This window comes from Lycium ferocissimum, chromosome 7, assembly GCF_029784015.1.
Source record: "Lycium ferocissimum isolate CSIRO_LF1 chromosome 7, AGI_CSIRO_Lferr_CH_V1, whole genome shotgun sequence".
In the NCBI taxonomy this organism is placed as follows: Eukaryota; Viridiplantae; Streptophyta; class Magnoliopsida; order Solanales; family Solanaceae; genus Lycium; species Lycium ferocissimum.
The window spans coordinates 30914849-30927810 of record NC_081348.1 but is presented as its reverse complement, the minus strand read 5'-3'; the positions used below and the strand labels follow the sequence as shown (position 1 = coordinate 30927810).

Here is a 12962-nt window from a genome sequence, read left to right as displayed (position 1 = left end):
AGGGCCCTTTATGACTTCATTGCTCAAATCATCACTCAATTATTGGAAATTACTATCCCCTTCGTGCCAATTTAATTGTCTAATTATTTTATTTTTTTGTCTGTCCCAAAAAGAGTGCATCTAGTAGTTTTAACCACAAGATTCAACGGACATTTTAGTACTTTACACGCATATTTAATTTAGAATCACAAGATTCAAAAATCTCTTTTATTCATTAAACTTTGTGTCAAGTCAAACTAAGACACTTAAAATGAAATCAGAGGTAATAGTAAAGCCACTTTTCTTTTTTCTTTTTTTAACAGAAAAGCCACTTTTCTATAACCATATCACACCAAAAGTCACCTGGCAGGATTTGTCCAAGCTGATGTGTCATTTTAAATACCCGATTCAAAGCAGGCGTTTGTACATGCGATTAATCTCAAATTATCCAAAAAGGCATGATTTGGGATTTCAAATCATGATTTCAAATTTTCTAAATGTAAAAGTTGACTTGTAAGTTTATATTTTGTAAAAAAAAGATCCATAAGTTGGTAGATATATTTACCAATCATGTTTACTAACGATTTATATCAAAAATTAAAAATCCACAAGTTGGTAGTATATTTATAACAAAGTTACTCTTACCAACCATATTGGATGATTATATTAAGGAATAGTTACATTACAACTCATGTTCAATTTTTCATTTTATTGAACTAAAATTTGATCAATTGATGTTGCATTTTTTAAAAAGGTCTTCTAGTAGCATATTAATTTTGTTATTAACTATGACTTGCTCATTTGGTAAGATTGTATAAGAATTGAAAAAGTATTGATGGTTTTCACAACTTGCGGGATTTTTATGTACATATGAAAAAAAAACAACTTAAGAAATCCAAATTGCATGTCCAAACATAATTTCATCTCATGATTTCAAATCATGTTCAAACGGCTCCAAAATGTGGAATGGGTCGGGGATGGATTTGACTAATGGGTTTTTAAACGAATCGGATATTTAAAATTGGGGGTGGTCATTGGATTATAAGCTTGTAACGTGTCCTTCCGTCAAAATTAAGGGCAAATTTGTGTTAAAATATAATGTGAGGGATATATTTGGACCGAAAGTATAATGAGGGGTATATTTAAACTTTTTTTGATAGTGTAGGGGTGTATTTGGCCCCTTTCCGTTTAGAAAATCCCTGAACGCCTCATAATCTATTTATACTATATTAAAAGTACTAAGGGCCTTAGAAATGTTGATTGAACTTTTTATCCTTCATTAAAAGGCTCTACAATAGACAAAATTGTCATTTACTATTTACCTAATATTTAGAACTTTAAAATCAATAAAAATTCACTTATTAAATTGTTCCTTATTTGAACTATATATCAAGTACTAATATTTAGGAGTTTAAAATCAATTGTGATATTACCTTATATAAAAATTCTTCTTATTTATATTCATTAGGTTTGACTTTTTCATCATATACTAATAGTTTAAATGGCAAGATTAAAAGGTATTAACAAAAGAAAGCAAGAAAGAAATATTAGGATGAACTAAAAAATGAATTGAACCAAAACTTAAATAAAAGGAAAATCCAAAGAAATTTCACACTTTACTGATTTAAACTTTTGGAGGGGGGGGGGGAGGAGGGGAAATGACACTTTGTATCCACTCAGCTAAATTAATTCCACATTTGACCACGGTTTGGGCTTAATTCCACCAGGAATCCGATCGGCCTAAATTAATGTCAAAAAATGGCCGGTCGGCCCAAAATAATGCCAAGGCTTGCCGGTCCAACAGCCCAGACTCTTAAAAAAAAAACTTTTTGTAGCGACTAAGTCGCAACTAAAGGGCTGCTACAGAAAAATCAGGTTTTTTAGCGGCTATTAAAAAAGTCGCCACTAAAGGTTAAATATCTCAAAACATATATAATATGTGTATATTTAGTAAGAAATATCCCAAAATATGTATAATATGTGTACATACAAGAATGATACATTTTTATATACATATGTTGGAATTATGATACAATTCGAGTGGCATCAAGGCCTTTTACAAGGAGCCAAGTGAGGGAACTTCAAGCTATGCAAGCATTGTTCATGAGGAGGGACGTCCTTGAATACATTCTAGAACCTTCCCGGAGATTTCAAGTGTTCATGATAGCATGGGAGGATGGTTTGGATAAGAGGGTTGAAGATGGTCATGCTTGCAATGTGGCTATTACTTGAAGAGTTGCAATTTCGAGTTCTTTCCCAAAAGAAGACACCCAAACAAGGCCCTTACTTCATTAAGGGTAAAAGTGTAATAATGTAGTTGTCTTCTTTTGAGCTTTAGTATAAATAGTAGTTTCTTTTATTTGGAAGACTTAGACTATTTTGAATATTGATATTTGGTATTGTAAAACTCTTGAGAGTTGAGAGCTTGTGAAGCCTTGGATTGTGTAATTGTTGAGAGGAAAGGTTGCTTGGGATTCAAATCTCTTGAGGTCTTCTTAGGAATTTGGTGTTTCTTTTGTTCTTAATTTAGAGGTCTTAGTGTTCTATAACTTTGGTTGCTAAATTAGGTCTTAAGTTATGTCAAATTATCTATCCCTTTTGTTTCTTGCCTTTAATTTCTATTTTCGTTCTTAATCTTGCATCAATTGGTATCAGAGCTTGGATTAGATTTGTTCTATCAAATCTAGCCTAGGGTTTGTTGCTAAAAAAAAAAAAATGAAAATCCTAGAAAAACCCCAAAAAAATTTGTTTGTTTTGTTGTTTTGTTATTAGATTCTTGTTCCTTAGTATGTTAGGGTTTCAAATCTTCAAATTTCGTGTCAATCGGGTCAATATTGAAGAATCCACCATTTTTAAGTTGAAGCTTTTGAAAACTTGAAGAACTTGAAGTGGGTCTTGTTGATTTGGATGAAATCGGGACTTGAAACTTATTGGACTTTGTTCTACAAGTCTTGGAGAGTCTAAATCTGAAATTTGAAGGAAAAACAAGTTGATTTGAAGGTAGTTGGAAATTTGAAATTGTTGGTATTCTTGAAGATCTTCAAAAGACTCTCCAAAGGGGTATTTAATCCAAAGTTTTCAAGTCAAGATTTGGGGAAAGTGTTTTTCTACCCCAAAAAGGTAAATACTAGGTTGAGTGGGCCCAGGAACGTCACCAGATCCAAGAAATTTGGTCCAAATTTCGAGAAGGTCGATTTCAACACGAAAATCACTGTAGCAGAAAAAGGGTACTTATACGGACCGTATCTTTTTATACGGACCGTATTATACGGGATCGAAGAAACTATCTTTTTATACGGACCGTATAAGTATAAGTTGGTCGTCTCGTATCGGCGAAGGCGACTTCTTGTTTAGTGATATCATCTTATACGAGCACTTCCACGGACCGTATAAGTAAGGTCGTATAAGGCAAGGGAAAAAGTGACATCAACTTATACGGACACTTACACGGACCGCATAAGTTGGTCGTGCTTCAGGACCCAACAAAGAGCACTTACTGTTTTCTGACATCATCTTATACGAGCACTTCCACGGACCGTATCCTCTTCTACGGACCGTATAAGTAAGGTCGTATTTCTCAAGGTAATTTACATTGATCCAAGTTTCATTTCTCAAAAATTTCTTGACTCTCATTGTTGATTTTGTGTCCCTATTCCTTTGGTAGGGAGCAAAAAAAAAAAAAAAAAAAAGAGTATAGAAATTTTAAAATTTTCATTACTTCAAATTGATACCTTGGATCAATTGGGACTTTCCGACCGCGTTTTCAAGTTATCACCTACCCGAATTCGAAATTCGATTTATTTCCCGATTTTAGCATTTCAATTTTCTTGTGTCTCTCAACTAGTAGCCATTTAGTAGTTGTTCCTACTTGTGTTTGCTAGTTCTTGTGTCCGCATTTCTTTCGTGCCAATTCTTTCGTGCTTTTCTTCATTTTTGCTTCGTTGTTAATTTCTTGGTTCAAGTCCGTTATATTGAATTGAGTCGTCCGTCTTTCTTAGTCTAACAAGAATCTATTCCGACCAAGAGTAGAATTTGAACCCTTGTGACTAGTCGACATTAACAAGCACACAATCTTTGGCGGAAGCAATTTGTGAGGCAATTAAAGGTGCGCATACTTGAGCGATTGTGAGTTGATTTTACTAATCTAACGTGTTTGCTTGTTTTGTTGAGTGTCTTTAATAGGTACCATGGCTACGGAGGATGAAACACAAGTTCCCACCGGGGAACTTACACTAGTTGATGTAATGAGGGCCTTGCAAGCCTTGAACGATAAGGTTGGTAGTATGGATGGTCGAATGGAAAACTTGGGAAGTAGGGTTGAAGCAATTGAAGGAGGTAGTAGGGAGGTCTCGTATTCGCCCCAAGTGCAATACCAAGGAGGCACAAGTGGGGCTACTCGAAGCACTTCACTTACATTGTCACCCGGCACCTTCCATCATCTAATAACCTCACCCCCCACCCCAAACACTCCCCAAAACACTCCTCAAAATGGAACAATCACCCTACCAAACAACATTCCCATAGGCCAACGGAACAATCCACCCCCACAAGATCAAACTCCAAATGACCCACATCCAAATGATCCACCCCCTAATGATCCACACCTAAATGCACCAATGCCACCCCAAAACCGTCCAAACATCCAACAACCAAATGACGACGAGATAGAAGAAGCTATACTTGAGCACGAACTATATGGTGACCAAGGTTGGAGGCAACGAGGGCAAGCACAAGGAGGGTATCAAGGGAATGGTGGAAGGCATGGTCCTAACCCTCACATGGGTAGGCAAAGAGGGTACCAAGCTCGTGAAGGGTACCAAGGTCGTGACCATCAAGGTTATGATGACGATGGAGATTTCAATGGGAATCACGGTTATGGAGGAGGGCGAGACACGAGTCTCAATTCCATCAAGGTACTCTCTCCAACCTTCAAAGGAAGTAGTGATCCCGATACGTTTCTTGATTAGGTGATGCATTGTGATAGAATCTTCTTGACGAATGACATGTCCGAGGTGAAAAAAGGCGTCTTAAGCCATTGCTCAATTCGAAGGGTACGCCTCCACATGGTGGGAAACTCAAGTGAAAGCAAGAAGAATTATTGGACTTCCTCCCACACCTACTTGGGATGAATTGAAGGATGCCATGCGGCGTAAGTATGTCACCGAACGCTACAAACAAGAACAACTCAAGAAGGTGTATACCTTAAGGCAAAACAAAAAGAGTGTGGAAGAATACTATGATGAGTTCCAAATTGTCAAGATGAGAATCGACTTTGATGAGGATGAGTTAAATGCTATGACTCGGTTTCGAGCCGGGTTAAATGGAGACATTGTCTCCCAAATGAGACTCCACAACTATGGGAGCATTGAAGAAACCCTTCAAGCGGCTATTGAAATAGAGGAGGGTCTCAGGGAAGACAAAATCAATAAGTCAAGGGGCTATGTGAGTTCATGGAACAATAACAAAGAACGAGGAGCCTCCTCCTCCAATTGGCAAAAGAATAAGGGTCCCATATAAGAAGCCAAGAAACCCTTTGTGAAGAATACTCAAGTTGAGAAGCAAGTTGACAAACAACCTCCGAAGTTTGCTCCAAAAGAAGGAGGTACGAAAAACTCCTATTCAATGCTTTAAATGTCATGGCTTCGGTCATAGAGCAAGTGAATGCCCTAATCGTAGAGCGTTTATTTTGAGAGACACTTATAGTGAGGATGAGGAAGAATGTGAGGAAGGAGATGACGAGGGCGATCATGAGAATGAACAACATGATAGTGAAGGGGATGGTGTTGAAGGTGATGATGAGCCTATTGTACCTCTCTATGTGGTGCGAAGAACCATGATAAGCAAAGCAATGGATGACCCAAGTCAACGGGAAAATCTCTTCCATTCCAAGTGCATCATTAACCAAAACACTAGCATCATGATCATTGATAGTGGGAGTTGTGCCAATGTTGCTAGTACCACCCTTGTTGATTTCTTGAAACTTCCCACCACCCGCCATGAAAACCCTTACAAACTTCAATGGCTCAATGAATGTGGTGAATTGAAGGTGACTCGGCAAGCTATCATCAAATTCACGGTTGGAAAGTATCACGATGAGGTGTTATGTGATGTTGTTCCCATGCAAGCGTGTCATCTTCTACTTGGCCGACCATGGCAATATGATAGGTCGTCAACCATAATGGGAGAACTAACCAATACACCCTTGTCCACAATGGTGTTAAACATGTCTTGAATCCCATGACCCCCTCCCAAGTGGGTGAGATCTATAACAAAATGAAGGAGTTGAAGGAGAAGGGTCATAGTGCATTGCAAAAGAAGAATGTGGGGGAAGAGGGAGTAGAGGAGAGTAGTTCTCAAGAGGTGAGTGGAAAGAAAGGAGAGCTTAGAGGAAAAACCAAGGTGTCTCTTTTGGCGAATTGTGGGGAAATTAGGGAGGAATTGGGGGAGCGTCAACCGGTGATTCTCCTCATGCATAGGGACTATGCATTGCACACTAATGAACTAACCCCTTCTTTTCCTAGTTCTATTTCTTCTCTTTTTGCGAAATTTGATGATGTGTTCCCAACGGAACTCCCAAAAGGGTTACCACCCTTGAGGGAATTGAACACCAAATTGACTTTGTCCGGGGTCTCGGTGCCAAACAAACCGGCTTATAGAGCCAACCCGGATGACACTAAGGAGATTCAAAGGCAAGTGGATGAGCTCCTTGAAAAGGGAGTTGTGCGAGAAAGTATGAGTCCTTGTGCCGTGCCCGTGATCTTGGTGCCAAAGAAAGATGGATCATGGCGCATGTGTGTTGATTGCCGAGCCATCAACAAGATAACGGTAAAATATCGCCATCCCATACCTCGTCTTGATGACATGCTTGATGAGTTGAATGGTTCATGCATATTCTCTAAGGTAGATCTTAGGAGTGGGTATCATCAAATCCAAATGAGACCCGAGATGAGTGAAAAACCGCAATCAAGACCAAGTTTGGTCTATATCAATGGTTAGTGATGCCTTTTGGTCTCAATAACGCTCCTAGTACTTTCATGCGTTTGATGAATCATGTGATGAAACCTTTTATTGGCAAATTCGTGGTTGTTTACTTTGATGATATTTTGGTGTATAGTAAAACCATGGATGAGCATGTTATTCACTTGAAATGTGTGTTTGAAGTGCTTAGACAAGAACAACTTTATGCTAATGTTGCTAAATGCTCTTTTTGTGTTTGATGAAGTTGTTTTCTTGGGTTTTGTTGTGAGTTCAAGGGGCGTTGAGGTTGATGAATCCAAAATAGACGCTATTAAGAATTGGCCAACTCCTAAATCCATTGGTGATATTAGAAGTTTTCATGGATTGGCTAGTTTTTATAGGCGGTTTGTTAAAGGGTTTAGTACCATAGCCGCTCCTTTGACCGAGGTAATCCGAAAGGATAAACCTTTTTCTTGGGGTGTGGAGCAAGCAAAGGCTTTTGAAACTCTAAAACAAATGCTTAGCTCCGCACCGTTGTTGCAATTACCCGATTTTGACAAAATCTTTGAAATTGAATGTGATGCTAGCAAAGTAGGTATTGGTGCCGTTTTGATGCAAGACCAAAAACCCATTGCCTATTTTAGTGAAAAGCTTAAGGGTGCGACGTTGAACTACTCCACCTATGATCTTGAATTGTATGCTTTGATTAGAGCTTTGGGTAATTGGCAACACTACTTGTGGCCTAAAGAGTTTGTGATTAGGACCGACCATGAGTCCTTAAAACATCTCAAGGCCCAAGGAAAGTTGAACAAAAGGCATGCTAAATGGGTTGAATTCCTTGAAACCTTCCCTTATGTAATCCAATACAAAAAGGGAAAGGAGAATGTAGTGGCGGATGCCCTATCAAGGAAACATGTTTTGATTAATACCTTGTCTTCCAAATTGATGGGTTTTGAAAGCTTGAAGACATTGTATCCCGGGACCCCGTCTTTGCCAAAATCTTTCTAGATTGCGAAGAGTGGGAAAGGGAGAGGTGATTAGGGATAGGTCTTCTACTCCCTATTCTAGGTTTGATGGTTTCTTGTTCAAAAACAAGCGTTTGTGTGTGCCCATGAGCTCTTGGAGGGAATTATTTGTGAGGGAGGCACACAATGGGGGATTGATGGGACATTTTGGGATTGATAAGACTTTGGGGATTCTTGAGGAGCAATTTTATTGGCCTCATATGCGGAGGGATGTAGCTAAGATTTGTGGCCAATGCATTGAGTGTCATGGTGCCAAGTCTATACTCCTTCCCCATGGTTTGTATACCCTCTTCCCACCCCTCAACAACCTTGGGTTGATATTTCGATGGATTTTGTGTTGGGTTTGCCTAGAACCAAAAGGGGTAAAGATAGCATCTTTGTTGTGGTTGATCGATTTTCTAAAATGGCTCATTTCATTGCTTGTCATAAAGTTGATGATGCTCCTCATGTTGCATCTTTGTTTGTTGAACATGTGGTAAAGTTGCATGGTATTCCCAAAAACCATTGTGAGCGATAGGGATCCCAAATTCCTTAGCCACTTTTGGAAAGAATTGTGGGGACGACTTGGTACTAAATTGTTGTTTTCTACCTCTTGTCACCCACAAACCGATGGCCAAACCGAAGTTGTCAATAGGACCTTGGGTTCTATGCTTAGGGCCATGGTTAAAGGGAAAATAGCATCTTGGGAAGATCAATTGCCTTTGGTTGAATTTGCTTACAATAGAGTCATTCATAGCACTATTGGCATGTCACCTTTTGAAGTGGTTTATGGTTTTAACCCCCTAACCCCTTTAGATCTAACCCTTTTGTCTCAAGATGTTGTGTTGAGTTTAGATGGCAACAAACGAGCCGAGGCCATGAAGAAGTTGCATGAGAAGGTGAGGCTTCACCTTGAGAAAAAGAATCAAGAAACGGCCAAGAGAGCAAACAAGGGCCGCAAACGAGTTGTGCTTGAACCGGGTGATTGGGTTTGGGTACATTTCCGGAAAGAGAGGTTTCCCAACAAGAGAAAGACCAAGTTGATGCCTAGAGGAGATGGTCCATTTGAAGTACTTGAACGGCTCAATGATAATGCATACAAAATTGATCTTCCACCCGAATACCAAGTTCATAATACCTTCAATGTGTGTGATCTCTCTCCTATGGTGGTGCAAGATGATGATCCCTTAAATTTGAGGACAAATTCTCTTCAAGAAGGGGAGAATGATACAATTCGAGTGGCATCAAGGCCTTTTACAAGGAGCCAAGTGAGGGAACTTCAAGCTATGCAAGCATTGTTCATGAGGAGGGACGTCCTTGAATACATTCTAGAACCTTCCCGGAGATTTCAAGTGTTCATGATAGCATGGGAGGATGGTTTGGATAAGAGGGTTGAAGATGGTCATGCTTGCAATGTGGCTATTACTTGAAGAGTTGCAATTTCTAGTTCTTTCCCAAAAAAGAAGACACCCAAACAAGGCCCTTACTTCATTAAGGGTAAAAGTGTAATAATGTAGTTGTCTTCTTTTGAGCTTTAGTATAAATAGTAGTTTCTTTTATTTGGAAGACTTAGACTATTTTGAATATTGATATTTGGTATTGTAAAACTCTTGAGAGTTGAGAGCTTGTGAAGCCTTGGATTGTGTAATTGTTGAGAGGAAAAGTTGCTTGAGATTCAAATCTCTTGAGATCTTCCTAGGAATTTGGTGTTTCTTTTATTCTTAATTTAGAGGTCTTAGTTTTATATAACTTTGGTTGCTAAATTAGGTCTTAAGTTGTGTCAAATTATCTATCCCTTTTGTTTCTTGCCTTTTATTTCTATTTTCGTTCTTAATCTTGCATCAAATTATATATACAAGAATGATACAGTTTGTTTATATACATATGCTGGAATTAATTATACACTTTATATACAAGAATGATGCAGTTTATACATATGCGGAATTAATTATACACTTTATATATGAGAATGATACAGTTTATATACATATGCTAGAATTAATCATACATTTATTATACATGAATTATACGTTAATTATACATTTATTATACACATATTATACAATAATGATATGATATTTTTTTTACATATACAATAGTGATACATATTATATAGCACAATGATACGGTTTCTATGATACATTTTTTATACGTATGATACACTTTCTATACAAGACTGCTACAGTTTATATACACATATTGAAATCATATAGACACTTTTTATATAAAAATGATACATATTATATACAAAAATGATACAATTTTTAATTTTATAATACACATTGTATACACAAATGATACATATTATATACAAAAATGATACATACCTTAGTGATTCATATTTTATACAGTTTCTATACATTAGAGATAGGTACTGATACATATTTTTATACACAAATGATACATATTATATACAAAAATCGCCTCAGAGTTTTTTGGGATATTTCTTACTAAATATACACATATTATACATGTTTTGGGATGTTTAACCTTTAGTGACGACTTTTTAATTGCCACTAAAAAGCTTGATTTTTCTATAGCAGGCCTTTAGTGGCAACTAAAAGTCGCCACAAAAATCTTTTTTTTTTTAAAGCGCCTGGGCCTTTAGTGGCGACTTTTTAAATCTTTTGTGGTGACTAAACTTGCTACAGATTTTATATAGTTTATGGGCTAATTTTTGGGTTTGGAAATAGATGGGCCAACGCATGGGATTATTTATGGGAAAATGACATGGGGTAACTACTTAATACTCTTTATTACAAAACATATAGGTAGTTTTCCTTATTTACAAACCTTAAAGATTAATTACAAAACTTAACGAATTTGGGCTCACCACGTTTTTGGGCCTCTATGTTCGCGTATCGGGTTGGGCCTCTGTCTCCGCCCAAAATCAACTCTCCGGAAAGATACCAAAAGGAAGGGGAAAGAGACATCAACTACTAAGTCTAAAAATGTCACTGGTGACTCTGATTTCGAAGAAGAAACTGAGCATCCTAAAGGAAAAAAAAGTAAGGTTGCGATTGGTGAAACATCAAAGAAGAAGAAAGTCCAGCAAGCCCAAAGATCAAAGAAGAAGAAGAAAAATAACTCAACAAAGAAGGTATAAAAATCAAACACTTTGTCTTTGATTTTTTGGTTAATTTGCATGTGTATGTAAAGGAGTGTATGAAATATGTATGTAAAAAGGGTGTGCCTGTATGATTTTCTGAAAACATTTAGCATTTTGTGTGTGTATATAATGTGCATGGAATGTGTATGCCTTGATTTATGAGTTGTTGGTGCACAGAAAATGTATGGAAAATGGTATTAGTTGATTTTTCACATGGGGTCCTAGGCACTGCATTTGCACCAGCAACATATGACCTAGAAACTGGTGTTACAGACCAAATTCAGCAACAACAGTTACAAAACTTCCTTTAGTGATTTATTTTCACGGTGCAAATTCAGTGCCTAGGAACCATGTTGCAGATGGTTCCTAAATGGGTGACTGCACATAATTTAAAACAAGGATCTGAAGGAACTGAATGGATAGTATTTTACTTGTTGCTTGTTCCTTTTAGATTAAATTGAATTTGACTACTTGTTCCTTTTTATTTATTATATTCAGAATACAAAGCAACAGACTCATTGGTGTTCTTACACCAACGTGAATGCCCCAGAAGAAATTAAGGCGCGCCTAAATGACACACAATTGAAGATGTTTAGGGATTCCCCTTTTGGGTTATTTCTGGATTTGCCAACCTTGAAGGTTCAGCCACAACTACTTCGAAGTCTGATGTATGCCGAGACGGATCATGATAGGGATGATATGTTTATCATGAAGGTCAATGGGAAATTGCTCCATTTCGGCATTAGGGAATTTGCCATCATAACTGGTTTAAAATGTGGCATGGACAGCGAGTTTGTCTCAGACCCTGATTCCTCCAACAGGCTGATGACTAGGTACTTTAATGGTCAAACTAAAGTACCGAAGACCATGTTGGTTAGTCTCTTTATAGACTTTAAAGAGAACAAATCGTTGATTGAGGATGGTGATGTTTTTAAGATAGCACTACTTTACTTTATCAGCACTTTCTTATTCTCAACTCAAAGTAACGTAGCGTTTGTCACCAAGTTACATTTTGACTTGGTTGAGAGTGGAGAGTACATGAATTATCCCTGGGGCAATGTTTGCTTCAAAAATCTGTTGTCTTCGATTAGTCACAAGTTGGTGAACAAACCAACTTACTACAGGTTTGGGGGTTTTCCGCTGGCTATTCAAGTATGGTTTTATGAATGTTGTTCGAAGGTAGACCCTACGGTTGCAAAGCGTATTGGAAACGGCATCCCCCGTATTTTTAATTGGCAAACAACTTCGAATACAGTCTACTTTAACCATTTGAAGACGGGGATGTTCAAAACCTACAGCAATCCGGTAATACTACAAGCTAACTATTTTTCATACATTAATAATACACATTTCATACACTGTTTTTATTATAATGCTAACTGGTCAGCTTCTACATGTATTTTTGTTGGTAGCTGTTTTTTACCAACATTCTTGAGAAAAAGAGAACTATCAACTTTCTCCACAAGAGGCTTTGGTCGATGATGTTGTAGTAGAACCGCAGGTTTCTACAGAGTCGGGTCCCTCTCCCTCTGTACATGGTTCTGGGTTTCAAGCATTGAAAAAGGAAGTTGCAAATGTAAGCGTGTGTTTTGATGACTAATTGTATTCATCATTTTTCTTATGGAATGGTTTAATTATGTGGTTAACAATATTTCACTAATGTTATTCTACATCTTTCGGGTCCGCAAAGATCTTCAATCATTAGACAAAAAGGTTGGCAAGTTTAATATAGTTTTTAAAGCTTTTTTTTTATTCTCATTGTAGTATATAGAATTACCTCAGGTTTGTTGTCATAATTTCGTTGTTTTTCCTAGGTTGGTGCACAGTTTAATGACATGAAGACCTACATGGACAAGTCGATTATGAATTTACTTAAAGATATCAAAATCATGCTTGGCAAGCAAACTGAAACA

General features: G+C 37.5%; 1 protein-coding gene across 1 annotated transcript; it reads left to right on the top strand.

The window, feature by feature from the left end:
- Positions 1-10833: 10833 nt before the first annotated feature.
- LOC132062121 (uncharacterized) lies at positions 10834-12531 on the top strand. The gene is made up of 2 exons (XM_059454760.1): positions 10834-11040; positions 11600-12531. Exon 2 carries the CDS (start codon positions 11638-11640, stop codon positions 12529-12531), a length of 894 nt encoding a protein of 297 aa, XP_059310743.1. The 5' UTR covers positions 10834-11040; positions 11600-11637.
- The last annotated feature ends 431 nt before the right edge of the window (positions 12532-12962 follow it).